This window comes from Mercurialis annua, linkage group LG1-X (assembly GCF_937616625.2).
Source record: "Mercurialis annua linkage group LG1-X, ddMerAnnu1.2, whole genome shotgun sequence".
Taxonomy (NCBI): Eukaryota; Viridiplantae; Streptophyta; class Magnoliopsida; order Malpighiales; family Euphorbiaceae; genus Mercurialis; species Mercurialis annua.
This window is the reverse complement of record NC_065570.1, coordinates 69387512-69403894: the sequence shown is the minus strand read 5'-3', so window position 1 is coordinate 69403894 and position 16383 is coordinate 69387512. Positions and strand designations below refer to the sequence as shown.

Sequence of the window (16383 nt, the reverse complement as noted above, 5' to 3'; positions counted from 1 at the left end):
TAATGTTTATAAATAATTGAATTTACAAATTGTTTTTATAAACAATCATTCATTAGAATATTACATATTTTTATGGTCATAAATCTTCAAATTTAAATATATTAATACTGTCTATAAGTAATTATATATGAAGATAAAAATATAATCAATAAATTATTATATAATATTATATTAATAATTATAAATTTAATGTGCTATAAAATATAAGTTTAATTAGTTAAAACTTAAACTCATAGAATTAAAACAATTGATAGTTATGAAATTTGTTGAGGTTTTATTTATAATTATAAGTTCCAAATTAAAAAGGTGATATATTATTTATAATTATAAGTTCCAAATTAAAAAAATGATACATTATTATAATTATAGGCTATCAAAAAAAATATTATTAAAATTTGATTTAAAATTTAATTAATATAATTTTAAAAATTGTATGCTTATGAAATCTTTTTTTTAATATATTAATAAATAGGAAGAGTTTTTTTTTCAAATTTAATCACTAAATTTAATTTAATTATATTATAGTATTATATTGTCTCAACAAATTGTAAAAATTAATTATATTCAGAAGTTGAATAATTTAATTTAATATGAGTTATAAATTTAATTAAAAGTACTTTTTTTTATTAAAGAAGCAATATTAAAAAGTTATAAAATTGTTTAATATCATTCGGACAAGGCGCGCATTTTACAATTCCTAATTTTGCCATGTCAGCAATGCTGGCCACTCCTTGCTGGTCCCACCTTGACTTATATAACATTCGTTCGAACACAAATTATCCAAAATGTCCTTACTATCCTCACTTCCCGACAAAACACTTGCTGCTTTCTCAGTTCATAGCCAAGGGTAATATTGGACTTTAGAAACGAATATATTGAGCGCCCAAAATGAACATACTGGTTAAAATAAGTGAGCTATTTAATAGTGAGAAAATATTTCCATTAGAAGAGCTTCAAACTCAAAGCTCAGCCACCATTCACCACCTCAAGCGCCGCCGCAAATCCCTCCATTAAAAACCCAGAAAGCATTCAACCATACATACATGGCTGGCATTAATATAATGTAGAGCAGCAGCATGGACTTCAAAAAAGACTGTCATCTTGTTTCAAATCAGCACCGCGCCACCACTAGCATCACCACCAGCACCAATCACCACCAGCTTTGATGCCATTAATATATTCTGGTAACTTCCTATCACAGCAAATTGTAAGGATTTTAATGAGACTTAATTGGAGATTTCTTGAGTGTAAATCACATGCAAGGTTCCAATTCAACTCTTTAGTGTAAAACTGAAGCATCCTCTCACATGCATTTTGTCTCCTAAATTTCTCACTCTATCTCCATTGTCAAACCTCACTTCCATTTTATCATCAAGCTTGTTTCTTTTTTGTCTACCAAATCAGCACCCAATACACCCAGATGGCAAAACTTAAAAACCAGTCATTTGTCTTGTTCTCTTTGATTTTGATTTTGTCAACAATGGAAAGAACCTTAATTTCTGTAACCTCTCTCTCTCCTGATGGGCAAGCACTTCTCTCTCTACTATCAGCAGCTGACCCATCATCATCTTCACTACTGTCTTCGTGGAACCCATCATCCCAAACTCCATGTTCATGGCAAGGCATTACTTGTTCTCCACAAAGCAGAGTTATTTCCCTCTCTTTGCCTAATACATTTCTCAATCTATCCTCTTTACCATCACAGATTTCTTCTCTTACTTCTTTACAGCTTCTCAATCTCTCATCAACTAATATTTCTGGTTCAATCCCTTCTTCTTTTGGCCTACTTACTCATCTCAGGCTTTTGGACCTTTCCTCCAACTCTCTTTCTGGTTCTATACCTCAAGAGCTCGGTCTTCTTTCTTCACTTCAGTTTCTTTACTTGAACTCTAATAAATTATCTGGTCAAATACCTTCTCAGCTTGCAAACCTTAGTTCTTTACAAGTTTTTTGTCTGCAAGACAATCTTATCAATGGCTCAATACCATCTCAGTTAGGTTCTTTAATCTCCCTTCAACAATTTAGAATTGGTGGCAATCCTTATCTAACAGGAGAGATACCTCCTGAATTAGGGCTGTTAACTAATCTGACAACTTTTGGTGCTGCTGCAACTGGGCTTTCAGGTGTTTTACCACCTACATTTGGGAACTTAATCAATCTTCAGACTTTAGCTTTATATGATACAGAGGTATTTGGTTCTATACCGCCTGAGCTCGGTTCGTGCTCTGAATTAAGTAATTTGTATTTGCATATGAATAAGCTTTCGGGCACGATACCTCCTCAGTTGGGTAAGTTGCAGAAACTTACTAGCTTGCTTATATGGGGCAATGCACTCTCTGGAACTATCCCAGCTGAGCTTTCAAATTGTTCATCGCTTGTTGTTCTTGATGCTTCTGCTAATGATCTTTCTGGTGAAATTCCTGGTGATTTAGGGAAGTTAGTGGTTCTTGAGCAGCTTCATTTGTCTGATAATTCATTAACTGGTTTGATTCCTGAGCAGTTGAGTAATTGTACAAGTCTAACTGCTCTGCAGCTTGATAAGAACCAATTATCTGGTGCAATTCCATGGCAGATTGGGAGCTTGAAGGTTCTGCAAAGTTTTTTCTTGTGGGGTAATTCGGTGTCCGGTACTATACCAGCGTCTTTCGGTAACTGTACGGAGCTTTATTCACTTGATCTTTCTAGAAACAAGCTGACAGGGTCAATCCCGGATGAGATTTTTGGTTTGAAGAAACTAAGCAAGCTTCTGCTTCTAGGTAATTCATTATCAGGAGAGTTACCTCGAAGTGTTGCAAACTGTCAATCTTTGGTGAGACTGAGGCTCGGAGAAAACCAACTTTCGGGTCAGATTCCAAAGGAGATAGGGCAGTTGCAGAATTTGGTGTTTCTTGATTTATACATGAATCATTTCTCTGGTGCACTTCCTACTGAGATTGCCAACGTTACGGTTCTTGAATTGCTTGATGTTCATAACAACCACTTTACTGGTGAAATACCATCTCAACTAGGGGAGCTGGTGAATCTTGAGCAGCTTGATCTTAGCAGAAATAGTTTCACAGGCGAAATTCCGTGGAGTTTCGGAAACTTCAGTTACTTGAATAAGCTGATTCTTAACAACAATCTGTTATCAGGGTCAATCCCAAAAGCCATTCAGAACTTGCAGAAGCTAACACTTCTTGATTTGAGTTACAACAGTCTTTCTGGTCCGATCCCACCTGAAATCGGTTATGTGACTAGCTTAACCATCAGTTTAGACTTGAGCTCGAATTCATTTACCGGAGAGCTCCCTTCGACAATGTCCAGTTTGTCTCAATTACAATCACTTGATGTTTCCCATAATTTGCTTCATGGAAACATTAAGGTTCTCGGTTCGCTTACTAGCCTCACTTCCCTTAATGTTTCCTGCAACAACTTTACAGGGCCGATTCCGGTAACACCATTCTTCAGAACTCTCTCTTCTAATTCATACCTTCAAAATCCAAGTCTTTGTGAATCTACAGATGGTTCTAGTTGTTCATCGAAACTTATCCGAAGAAATGGATTGAAATCTGCAAAAACTGCAGCATTGATTTCAGTGATTCTTGCTTCAGTAACCATATTAGTTATTGCTTCATGGATTTTAGTCGCTAGGAACCATAGGTATATGATTGACAAGTCTTCAGGAGCTTCAGAATTATCGCCGGGGGCTGAAGATTTTTCTTATCCATGGACTTTTATCCCATTTCAGAAACTCCACTTCACCATCGATAACATCTTGGATTGTCTGAGAGATGAAAATGTGATAGGAAAAGGTTGTTCTGGCATCGTCTACAAGGCCGAAACGCCTAACGGGGACTTAATCGCAGTTAAAAAGCTTTGGAAAACAAAACAAGAAGATCCAATAGATTCTTTTGCAGCAGAAATTCAAATTCTTGGACACATTCGACACCGGAATATCTTAAAGCTCTTAGGTTATTGCTCCAACAAGAGTGTCAAGCTCCTTCTCTACAACTACATCCCAAATGGTAATCTGCAACAACTTTTGCAAGGGAATCGAAACTTAGATTGGGAAAAAAGGTATAAAATTGCAGTAGGATCAGCTCAAGGTCTGGCATATCTGCATCATGATTGTGTGCCAGCAATTCTTCACAGAGATGTTAAATGCAACAATATCCTGTTAGATTCCAAGTTCGAGGCTTATTTAGCAGATTTTGGCCTTGCTAAGTTAATGAACTCTCCGAATTATCATCAAGCTATATCCCGGGTAGCTGGATCTTATGGATATATCGCCCCAGGCACGTATACTCCACGTCCCTATTCTCTTAAGTGCACTCAGTTGGTTCTTGATTATGTCTTTATAGCGTTTTCGATTAATTGGCTTATTAAGAATCATCATACTAGTATGCATATATCATATAGTATCATATATGGTAAACTCAAACTTTTAAACATTTCTTATAAGTTTTCTTTGGCAACTGCAGAGTATGGATACACAATGAACATAACAGAAAAGAGTGATGTTTATAGCTACGGAGTGGTGTTGCTAGAGATACTAAGCGGCCGCAGTGCCGTTGAACCTCAAGTTGGAGATGGACTACACATAGTTGAATGGGTGAAGAAAAAGATGGGAAGTTTCGAACCTGCCATTTCGATACTAGATGCTAAGCTGCAAGGTTTACCGGATCAAATGGTGCAAGAAATGCTTCAAACACTAGGAATTGCTATGTTTTGTGTGAACTATTCGCCGGCCGAGCGGCCGACCATGAAGGAAGTGGTGGCATTGTTGATGGAAGTGAAGAGTCCACCTGAGGAATGGGGAAAAACATCTCAACCTCTAATAAAACAGTCAGCAAATCAAAGTTAATAAGTTTTTTTTTTTTGTTATGTGATTTATTTCATTCCAAGAACATCAATGATTGATAATGAGAAGCTTTAGGTCTCATTGACATTGGATTAGGGATCTTGGGTTTTCTTGTACAGCTTTTAGAAACGTCAGTGTGGTTGAATTGCTTCATGCTTTGTTTTTTTTCTCTTGATCTTTATTATTTCTTTTTAGTTTTTGTCAACTATGCATTTCCTTCTAAACCTAATTTGTGTTAGGAGTATGCAAAGACTGAATAACTGAGCCAAATCATTAAATTCAGTTAAGTTTGGTATCATTAAAAAAAAATTCATTTTTCCAGTTCGACTCAGTTTTGGGAGTAAAAACAATTTAGTTCAGTTCCTAAACCGAACCTACACGCTTGTTTCCGTTAATGCGGTTCGGTTTAAAAACAAAAAATAAAATTTGGTTCTGATGCAGGATAAAAAGCAGACATAGAGAAACAGGCCATACTATCATCCCCACCTTGCCCACATGCCTCAACAGGCAATGGATTTTGCACCCTGTGTTCCATTTATATTTATGTGATCCATACTTGAAGTTCTTGGTCAAAAAAGGACATCTAATATTCCTACATCTTTCCTTGTCTTCAAATGATACCATTAATACATAAAATAACAAAAAAGTGCACTACCTTAACTTTGTAATGCCTTGATGAAACATCAAAAAAGAAATGTTGAAGCAGTGAACTCTTTCTTTTTGTTTCTTTGGTAGTAAGCTCAATCTTTATGATCCCATCCCATGTATCATGCCTTAAAGCAATCCAAAAAGAGAGTAAAACAAGGCATTATCACTAGAGATGTGCAAAAACAGGGTCAAACTGAATAATCCGAACTAATAAATTCGGTTCAGTTTGATTTGGTCAGAAAGCTTTATGATTGGTTTAACTTTAGAAGTAAACAATTTTAGTTCACTTCTTGTACAAAACAAACCAAGTGGTTCAATTCAATTTGAAATAATTATAAATCGATTCGGTTCGGAAAAAAATCAAAATGATCAAACAAAGTAGTACATAATATCATTTCATATATAGAAACATTCCCTGAATCTGGCCTGCGGTGCACTTGCTAAAATGTTTCTTCACTCGGAAAATGATCAAACAGAGTAGTATATAATAGTATCATTTAATATATAGAAACTAAGTCCGTGCCCTAGTGGATTTATCTTTACTTCCACTCAGCTTGTCCCAAAAAGCCACATCATTCCATTTGCCAATATTCCCTTTATTCACCCTTGTTTTTTTCATTCTTTCTTCTTGCTATAATTCTCTTATAGCAATTTCATTGAACTGATGTACTGTCATGTTCATCCAAACTTAACTTCATCATTTACAAATGAAGAGCTAAAAGAACAGCAAAGGCTCACACAATAGCATCAAAGATTATGCCGTAAATTACATCATTTACAGCTAAATCGTTCATCAAAGAAACGGTTTTATAAGGTGAAACCAGGATCAACAGAACCAATATTGGAGAATTCAGGATCTACTACTGTAATCCAATACTATTCTAATACATAGATATATTTGAGTCCATCGCAGGAGGATTACTCGAAATGTTTATGAGAATTCAAATAGCTTTAAACTTCAACAATAATATAATAGAAGCATATATGCAAAATCAAAGTAGAAAATGTAAACATGAATGTATGTAGGTGGAACTGTCGAATTGTTTTTCAACTTGAAGAATTTAAAGTTGATAGCCACACATGATTCAAACAAGCCCATAGAGAATAAAGCAGACAATATTTCTTTTTGAAAGTGATTTATGCATAGAGAAGATCATCACAAAAGGTAGTCCTAAGGCTATGTTTGGCTCGTGGGATAGAATACACATGAAATAGAATAGCTATTCCTAAGGCATTGAATAACTATGATTTACTTTTTCAAAGAACACTTGTTCCACAAAAATCATGGAATGACAATATCATGAAATTATAATTTTATGAAATAATTATTCTATTCCTTGCTTATTCCATGAATCAAACATACCCTTAGCTCCGTCCATCCTATCTACATTCACATTCTGGCTAAAGCTGGTTAGGCTAATCAACGAGCCCATAAGGAATGAAGCCTAGTTGCTGCTTATACTTCTAGCTTATGATGTATGTGGTGAAAATGAAAATAAAATCACAAGCTCTTTCAGGAATTCGGGAACTTCAAACTGCTGGTTTAAGGAAACAGCATAAGCCGAAAGAAAAGGGGAAACAATACTGGAAAGCAACATGATAGTTAAGTAACAAATAGTCAAACATCAAAGATTGGTGTAAGAAACAAGATTATTAAAACATCACATTAAGACCAAAAAACTAATCACTTATCGGGAATGCTCATACTTGAGTGCATCTTTCTGCTTCAATCTCATTCAGAAATAAATTACTACAACACTATGATCAACATTTCTGATTGAGTCAGTGCAGCTGTACTATAAATGAATGGTGCTAACCACATAATCTAGGATATACAGAATGTATTGGACTCAACCAAGTCTGATACACAAACCTTTAGTGACCCAACATGCATAGAATTGTTCCAATATTATTTCACAATTTAAGGGTTTGATACTCTAAGTAAGATGTACAAGGACAAGACGGGTCCAAACTCACTAAGGCAGGTTCAAACTATTTTTACACTTCTTTTTCTCATTCAAGAGGGTCTTTGCCTATGTTGCTCAGACTTGCATACAAGAGTAGGCTACCTATTCATATACAAAAGGTGAGCTTTTTCTTATAATCACTAGATCATATATCCAAGTTCTATGTCCGACCCATACACACTAAGATAAAGAAGAAGTCAGAGCAAGAGAGTATTGAAAGATCTCATGAAGGTACTACATGAGCATAGACCATCCTGCTCTTCGAGAGGAGATCTCACCATGCGGGTTATGAAAATAGAAAGAATTTATACAGCAATCATTTTAATACATACTATCCGGGATAAGAAACAAGTAGCCGTTAATTCTCCGAGTACTTTTAAAATTCAATAAACTAATGCCATCATCAAGCAAACTGTTCTAGAGTACTAGAAACTGCTTAGATTCCGTGTTCAACAGCGAGTCCGCGAAAGCTGCAATCTCAGCAGTTACTTCACCTAAGAGAATTTTTCTCACATCATTCTTCCACTCGTTTTATCACAATAATCTTTGAAGTTTGAGACTAATCAGTCAATCAATAAAGGATATGATTTACTAGAAGCCTAGACCATTCAAAGGGTAATTATTTTTTATTCAAAGTTGCAACAAACAAATAAAACCCTTACATTCCAAAAGATAATAATAAAAATTCATGATTACTACTATAAAGACAATTAAACATCAGAAATGAACTCCTCTTAATCCATTATTCAATAGACTACATTAAGAATCCATATCATCTTTGAACCTATAACATCAACTTTAAAATATCCTCAAGAACAACACATCAAAACCAAAACCCATGAAAAGAAAAATGCAATTACCCAATAAATCAATCATCCAACTGTTGGAGCTCAGCTTTCAATTGTTCAATCTTAAGCCCCATTGACCTTTGCAAAGCTGCCTTTTCACTATCTGGCAGCTTACTCAATAACCCTTCAAACCTATGTAGAACTTCCTTAACCGCCTCCCGTGCACACTCAGCTTCTTCGTTGAAATAAACAGTCTCTTTAGACTCCATTGCCATCTCTATCTCCTCTCTTGCTTCTGCAAACTTAAGGTTTATCATATCCACTTCTCTATTAACATCCAACTCGGGAACTGAGTCATTTCCTGACCCAGTACTGAGATGTCTCGGAGAACTGAGAGCTAGAGGCCAGGAATTGAGGTGTTGGCGAAGTGGGTAGGCTACAGAGTGAAGATTTTTAGGTATGAGTGAGTTGGGTAATAGTGGAGTTGGAGTGGATGGTGTGTGTGATTTAAGAGGAAATGGAAATATGGGTTTTGTAGAACGTTGAAAAGGGTATCTTAGGAGCAATTTGAGAAGAGAAATCTGTGAGTTTTTATGCATTTTTTATTTCTAAAATTTCAGTTCTTAGAAAAGGAGACAGAGCAAAGGAAGATGGAGAAGTTTTCTATTTCTGAAACTCCAACTTCCCATTTTGCAGGAATAACCTGATGGGCTGGGCCCATTAAACATTAAAAATTGGTCCAATGCTCTTTTGTCATTTTGGTGTTCAATGATATTTTTTCAGTATACTAATAACTTAATTCTCTCAAAAAAAAAATGAAAAATGACTAAATACATTTATTTGATATATTTTAAAAAAACTAGAATATTAATATAAAAAAATTAAAATCTAGACATCGATAAAATAAATTTTAAAAAGTCTTAACACCACTGATGTAATCTCAAAAGAACGTTCTTATGAATGATATTACATCCCAATTTTTTTAAATATTTTTTTATAATATTTTGGCTTTAGTTAAAGTAAAAATGGAAGTCTATTAGAAAAGAGTAATAAAGGAGGGAAAATAGCATAAGGAGCTTGAACATAAACTTTCTATTGCTTTATTTGCAAATTTGTCTATAGAGCATAGGAGGAAAATCTTTAAAACAAAGTAATTATATTAGAATTCCTCATTTGTAAGAGAACACCAATTGTAGCCAAATAGCATTAGTATAGTCAGTCACTTTTCTCCACCAAATAAACTCCAATCCAACAAATCCTCCAAAACCCAACAACCCCACAAATTCCTACTTGTATTTATGTATGGGCTCCCATCAAAACTTAGGCAAAGCAGAACCAAAAACATCAAATTTCCGATGGCTCGTCAAATTTATCTGAAGCAAATGCCCCTAAGCACATCACAAGCTGGCCTTGCTGCAATGACAGTTCTCCTGTGTGCATTTGCGTTGTTCATGTGTGCTTCACATTCGCGCAAATGGCGTCGCTTGGGTGCCTGCTATGGCTCGTCCAATCATGATCCAGTTATAGAGCTCAACAATGATGATATTATGGTGAGAAATGGAGTTTATGGGGTTCCCGGACGTGACAACAATGAAGTCATGTTTAGTGGTGAGCAGCGAGGAGTCCCGGTTTGGCAAAAGAACATACTTATGGGCGGAAAGTGTCAGCTACCGGATTTTTCAGGTGTCATCATTTATGATTCTGATGGCAACATCGTACCCCCTGCCCGAAATCATCTCCGACTCACGTGGAAATGATCAGGATAGCGAGAAACTTCTGGACGTTTTATTTCCATATCTGAAAACACATCAAAAACTACAAAACTCTCTATATTTATGTCTTATTTTTGTAAAATTATTGTCTCGCCATTTTACATTCCGGCATTTTCCATTTCAACATTTATGATAGTAAATGACAGAATTCAAACTCAACATTACAAACTCAAAATGGTATGGAAAAAGATGATATGAGCAGGAACAGAAGCACTAATTTCCATCACATTAAATTTTGAAAATAATGCTTAACAAAAGAGAAATAATAAGCATTTCCTGATACATATAGAATGTCTATAATAATCAACTGCGCCTCAATGATTCACTCCTACTAGAAGTGGAACGACCCCTAAGTGGCACAACATTTAACTTTGAAGATGTAGATTTGACTGCAATAGATCCTTTACTCACTGTTCTCTTGCTCGAGCCTGGAGACGATGTTTTCTTGAAGGTTTTTAAGCTTTTTGCAACTCTAACACCCTTTACGGGTTTTGCAGATGTTTTTCTAAATTTTGTTGCTGTGGAAGCAGTCTTGGGGCGGTTGCTAGAGGATTTAACTGTTGCAGTGTTGAGCTTGTTTTTCTGATAAGAAGGTTTATCCGTTTTTTCTTTCTCAGCGCTGATCTTGTTTTTCTGATGAGAAAGTTTCACCATTTTTTCTTTCTTCCCCTTCTGTTCAGTTATTTGATCCCTGGCTATGTCCCTCCGAACATTGTCTACGGTGAGTGATTCCAAGCTCTCGTTTTTCCGAATTGCCTCCTCAATCCGGGCAGCCAATTGCAAGTCCTTTTTAGCCACCAAACTTGTAACTTTCCCTGTAAACAGAAAATCGAAGCGCCATTCAGACATCCAATAACCAGAAACTGTGATCACCAAAAGTGTAGAATGTCTTCACATAGATAAAAAGCCTCCCAGCATCATAAGCCAAAATTTCAAAATAAGTCTCATTTTGTGAAGATCGTAAAATTCGAATGAGGACGCATTGAATTTAAATTTAAATTATTTTTATTCATAAGTTGATGCTTGTCTATATAGCATATGATTTCTTATGATACATTTTTCAAGGTAAGAGTAAGACGCATAAAACTGTTAAAATAGATAGATTAAATTTATCAGAAATTTGTATGCGGCATACCTTTTGCACCCATACGAGCTGTTCTTCCTGTTCGGTGAAGGTAATCAATCTGAAAGGCCAAAGAAAAAAAAGTAGACGTTAGTCCTCATATTTTAATATTCCATTAGCCAGGCTAGAAAATAGAAGCACTCTACTTCCTCAAAACCCCCAAGAGATACTACCAACAGATAGAAGGACAGATCGACGAGAAAACCTAGAAAAACATTAGAATGCACATCGAGGGAGCATCATCAGAATAGAGAAAGTCACTCACAGAGTTTGAGGGGAAATCAAACATGATGACATGATCCACATCCAAGTCAAGTCCCCTTGCAGCCAAGTCGGTACAGACCAACGTTGGGCAGTCTCCATCATCACTCTTGAACTTCTGAAGATTTTCAACCCTGTTGTTACGAGGAATAGTTAGCAAAGTGCTAAACAAAAAATTATCAAGCACACAAATTAACATATCAAGAATAAAAACGGTAAGGAAAGAGGGCGAACTGAAATATACTCGCTTTCGTGCAAAATAAGATTGGTAAAGGAAAGTATCATTCATCTAGTACAAAAGTGGGCCGTGGGCCGCGTTGGCCTTCTTTATACACAATTTGACCACCTCCTTTTGACTAAAAAGATTGAGCTTCAAGCTTCAGTTTAGTCATTATGGAGCTGACTGTGCTACTGAGTGGCACAACACACTCCAACACGACAAAACAGAGCCATGACATGAAATTATGTTCAGGTACCTATTGTTTTCTATTTTCGGAATAACTACACAGAACACTCAAAACATACAAGTTTACGAATCAGGGATGCATATATGTTGAACCTAAATATCTTCTGGTTAAGCAGTTGTATTGCAGCATAATCACAATATTTGATTTAGAAGTACAAAGACATGATAGGATGACCAAAGGAATCAGCTACCCATGCTGTATCTATCAATGAATTTTTCTTTGTCACCTTCAAGTGGAGTGCCAATCATGATGTTATACATGGGTACTGTGAACCTTTCGGTATAGGTAGCAATGTATGAGCATCTAATTATCAAACAGTTTCAGTAGGGGCTACTGTGAATTTTAGAAAACAATTAGTAACATCACTCAAATAAAAAAAGCTTAAGGTCTGAAAAACTACCGACCTTTCAAATTTTTTTCAATTGCACCCTCACCTTGTAATTTCTTCAATAGCACCCTATTTCGTATTTTTGGCTTTCAATAGCACCCCGACCTTGTAAAACAGTCAATTTTACCCTATTTTGTATTTTGACTTTCAATAGCACCATAAATCATCAAATTAAACTCATTTATCGAGGACTTATTTGAATTTTTTTTAAGTTAAAGAACTTGTTTAAAAGTGTCCAAGTAGAAAAAAGTATGATTTCACCTTTAAATTTAGTTTTTTTGAAAATTCTCATCCTTATAGTAATCAAATCATCTAATTTTTTTAATTTAGAGTGCTATTGAAAGCCAAAAATACAAAATAGGGTGCTATTGAAAAAATTACAAGGTGAGGGTGCTATTGAAAAAAATTTAAAAGGTCGGTAGTTTTTCAGACCTTAAGCCAATAAAAAATTAAATACATAAGATTGTTATTTCCTCACATTAAGTCATTAAAACACCCAAATGAACAACGGTACGAACTTTCTCTGTATTCAAACAAGCTATACATACATTAATATTATCACTTTTTTAATTTTGTTTTATTAACCAGACTGATATATATACCTCTCGATATAGATGATACATCCCTTTTATATCACCTGTAGTGAAAGTATATCATTGCCGTATGGTCCCCATCAACCAGATCGGCTGATACGACAGTGATATAAAGTATCACCCACTATCATTTTAGAAGCCACATTCTGACATTGTGGATTTCAAAACCATGGGCCAACAACAAACTTTGAAAATCTCACCTCTGTTCAGCTGGGACTTCTCCGTGATAGTTGACAGAAGAAATTTGATTTTCAGCAAGAAAGTGATCCACAGCACGGCTGGAATTTAAAGTATTGCAGAACACCATCACCCTGTTCCCCTTTGCCAAACTTGGCTCAAGTGCCTGAATTTGAAAGAATGTGGTAATTTCCCATGTTTTGCACACACACAAAAATGCCACAATCAATAGCAGTTTCAACAATTTATAGAGAACTTCTGTGTCATATCTCTTGAGAAAAAAAATCTGAAACTGAACATGAAGAAACCAATACTGGCTGGATTTGCTAAACGGCACAAAAACTACCAAAGGGAGAATGACGTCAAATTGTGTCTCAAACTCATCAAATTGTAACATAACAAAAGGCTCTCTTAATATTTTGTCCAGAAATATAATCTAGGTGGATGTAAGAACAAAAAACATTAGTGTGGGTTCTCACTGATAGTAGATCCATTGCCGTTTACAAAAAGTCAAAGCTTTTGCATAGAGAGTAGAGAAAGATTTAGTTGTAGCATAAAGTTCTTTGTCTCGCCATATTTTGGACCAAATCTACCAGTGACTATTTTCGCCATCATCGGTAATGCAATTGTAGCTTAACTTGTGTTTCACCAAGAACAGATTAAAAATATACATGTGCATAAACACATTTTAGCACTTTTTAGTGCGATAATACAATAAAGGCTGTAAAGCAAACATCATTTAACCTGTAACAGTGATTCCAGCTTGTTTTCTGATCCTGAAAGTTTTACAAAATCGTGGCGAGCAGATGCTATCTTTTTATGTAGTGTTGATGTACGCAAATGGATTATTCCTTGAAACTCCTCATCAATAAGATTTTGAACTGCCTGCAAGATCTCTAAAACATCAATTCTACCAATTACTGAAAGCTAAAATCTGAGCTGAAGAAATTTCATTGAATCACAGAATCTGACAAAAATAACCAAACTTGACCAAATTAAATCCAGATCATGTTCAGCTGAATTCATATAAATTAACAGTTCGCCGCAGAAAGCACTAGTTCAAATTCACCCATATACCTTAAGATGTGGAAGTCAGAAACTCATGGATACTCAAATTCTTTATGATAATCTAAAAAGGCTACAAGCTTTTATAAAAGAAAGGCATAAAATGAGAAATCAAAATCTATAGAAATTCCAATAGTGCTTTCAAAAGATTCATCCTTCACCAACAAGCTCACATGAAAAGACAAAAAAAAAGTCTACTCATGATATCAAGGAGATGTATATGGAAGAAAAAACAATGTCAAGTATATGATATCAATTGTGAGACAAACAAAATGCTCTCCTAAGGATGTGTAATGCAACTGTCAAGAAACATGCCTATGAGACAAGCCTCGGAAAAAAAAGATCGAGCGCACATAAGATAACACTGGTAGGAAAGAAAACTAAGCCTTAACTACTTAGAAATAATCCACAGAAGATAGAAGAGCATTTCATCTTTACTGAAAGACAAAAGTCAAATTGGTGCTGAGCATACCTTTGTCATTGTTGCAGTGACCAAAATTGTTTGAAACCCTTCGCCATCAGGTTTTGATGCACGATTTTTCAATGGGTCCAGAAATTTCCTAATATCAGGACCAAAGCCACGATCAAACATGGTGTCTGCCTCATCCAATACCTACTAACACATTAGCAACATCATGAAGTGCCACAATTTTGCGACAGACATAAGCTACCGCAGTCAATTTCAACACTAGTACTCCAAATATTGATGTGAACCATTGATATTCAAGATTTTAAATACTTTCAATGCTTAAAAGAAATGCAATTAAAAGAAATTAGTGAACACTCACCAAGTATTTGATGTCACCATAAACCATATTACCATCCTCAATGTGCTGCAGAATCCTGCCAGGGGTCCCAACAATCATATCAATAGGGCCATTCAAAGAGTCCTCCTGTGGTCGCATTCGGCCACCGCCACTAACCATAGTAGACCTGAATCGTGCATGATGACTAATAGATTTTGCCACCCGAAAGACCTACAAACACAAATGCTAACAAAATTGGAATCTGATACGACTGAGGAAGCCATATTTGAAAATAACCCAAAATACCTGCTCAGATAGCTCTCTAGTGGGACATAGAACAACAGCTCTAGGACGCCTAGGCTTCATTAACTTACCCAACAATGCCTCATCCTGTCTTATCAACTGCAAAAGCAAGAAACAAAAAGAAAACATTTTGACTTCATATTATGTTTTCACAATTTTTAACACAAGTGAACCAAAACAAACATGCAACAAACTAATGTATTATGTATCATCACATGTGCAAAGTATCAAGTTCCAACCACCGCCCAATTCAAGAAATACTTTTTTCTCAATATCAATGACCACATGAACTCAAAAGAGTGCATTTTAAAGTATTGAAATATCACAAGAATTATATATATTTCAACAATGCATTACCACAAACACACAGGCAAAACAACTAGAAAAGCAATAAACAAAAGCTCACCTGAACAAGAGGCAGCATATAAGCCAAAGTCTTACCAGAGCCAGTATGAGAGCCCAACACAACACTTTTACCGTCCAAAACAGAGGGAATCCCAATACACTGAATCTCAGTAGGAACCTCAATTCCCAATTCTCTAACGGCAGCCATAACTTCCTCAGTCAAACCCAACTCCTCAAAGCTACCCACAATCTTTTTCTCTCTCTTAGACTTCTTAAAGCTGTCATCTTTTTCCCTCGCAACATCGACAGCTATCTTGGGTAAAGATTGGATTTTTGGTTGTGGGGTATTTGACGGGCTCTTAAGGTGCCTAACTCTAAGTCTTTCTAAGAGAATAGAATGTTTTGCTTGGTCTGGGTCTGATAATGTTGTGGCTGTTTCTGCTGCTGTGGCTGAGGGTATGGTAGTGGTGGTGCAGAGGTGTCTATAGTTAGAACCAAGTAAAAGTCTAGTGGGTTTGGGGAGTTTAAGAAATGGGAAACAGTAGGTTTTGGTGGTTGAAGAGAGAGTAAGAATTAAGAGAGTTCTTGATGTGCCTGCCATGGTTGCACTTGCTTAGATTTTGTTTGGGGTTTTATTGGTTTCGGGGTTTTAGTTTTAATTTGCCCTCACTCAAAATAGATGATGATAACCTGTCTGCATTTGGAGATCATACGACTTGTCGGTTAACCTGTTTCCCGTCTTCCACTTTTTAGAAAAAAAAAAGAATGGGATAATAACAAGACCAATAAACTGAAAAAACCCTGATTTTTATTTTAATTTTCAATTCCGCCCTGACGTTGCAATTTTTTCAGTTTTACCCTATTTGATACTTTTGTCTAGACTATTTTAAAAATGACAAT

The 16383-nt window shown here is 35.6% G+C and overlaps 4 protein-coding genes across 4 annotated transcripts; 2 read left to right on the top strand and 2 right to left on the bottom strand.

The window, feature by feature from the left end:
• The first annotated feature begins 930 nt into the window (after positions 1-930).
• LOC126666076 (LRR receptor-like serine/threonine-protein kinase RGI5) lies at positions 931-4993 on the top strand. Its single transcript, XM_050359035.2, has 2 exons — positions 931-4274; positions 4461-4993. The coding sequence occupies exons 1-2, from the start codon at positions 1421-1423 to the stop codon at positions 4841-4843; spliced, it is 3237 nt and encodes a 1078-aa protein (XP_050214992.1). The 5' UTR covers positions 931-1420; the 3' UTR covers positions 4844-4993.
• Positions 4994-8172: 3179 nt separating this feature from the next.
• LOC126677058 (embryogenesis-like protein) lies at positions 8173-8913 on the bottom strand. The gene has a single exon (XM_050371500.2). The coding sequence runs from the start codon at positions 8840-8842 to the stop codon at positions 8324-8326; it is 519 nt and encodes a 172-aa protein (XP_050227457.1). The 5' UTR covers positions 8843-8913; the 3' UTR covers positions 8173-8323.
• A 528-nt stretch (positions 8914-9441) lies between these two features.
• LOC126661902 (uncharacterized) lies at positions 9442-10174 on the top strand. Its single transcript, XM_050355786.2, has one exon. It carries the CDS (start codon positions 9542-9544, stop codon positions 9998-10000), a length of 459 nt encoding a protein of 152 aa, XP_050211743.1. The 5' UTR covers positions 9442-9541; the 3' UTR covers positions 10001-10174.
• A 36-nt stretch (positions 10175-10210) lies between these two features.
• Positions 10211-16156, bottom strand: LOC126661894 (DEAD-box ATP-dependent RNA helicase 39). Its single transcript, XM_050355778.2, has 9 exons — positions 15545-16156; positions 15142-15237; positions 14878-15066; positions 14562-14702; positions 13769-13909; positions 13048-13190; positions 11404-11533; positions 11151-11199; positions 10211-10830 (listed from the first exon to the last, which is right to left on the bottom strand). The coding sequence occupies exons 1-9, from the start codon at positions 16082-16084 to the stop codon at positions 10319-10321; spliced, it is 1941 nt and encodes a 646-aa protein (XP_050211735.1). The 5' UTR covers positions 16085-16156; the 3' UTR covers positions 10211-10318.
• Positions 16157-16383: the final 227 nt, after the last annotated feature.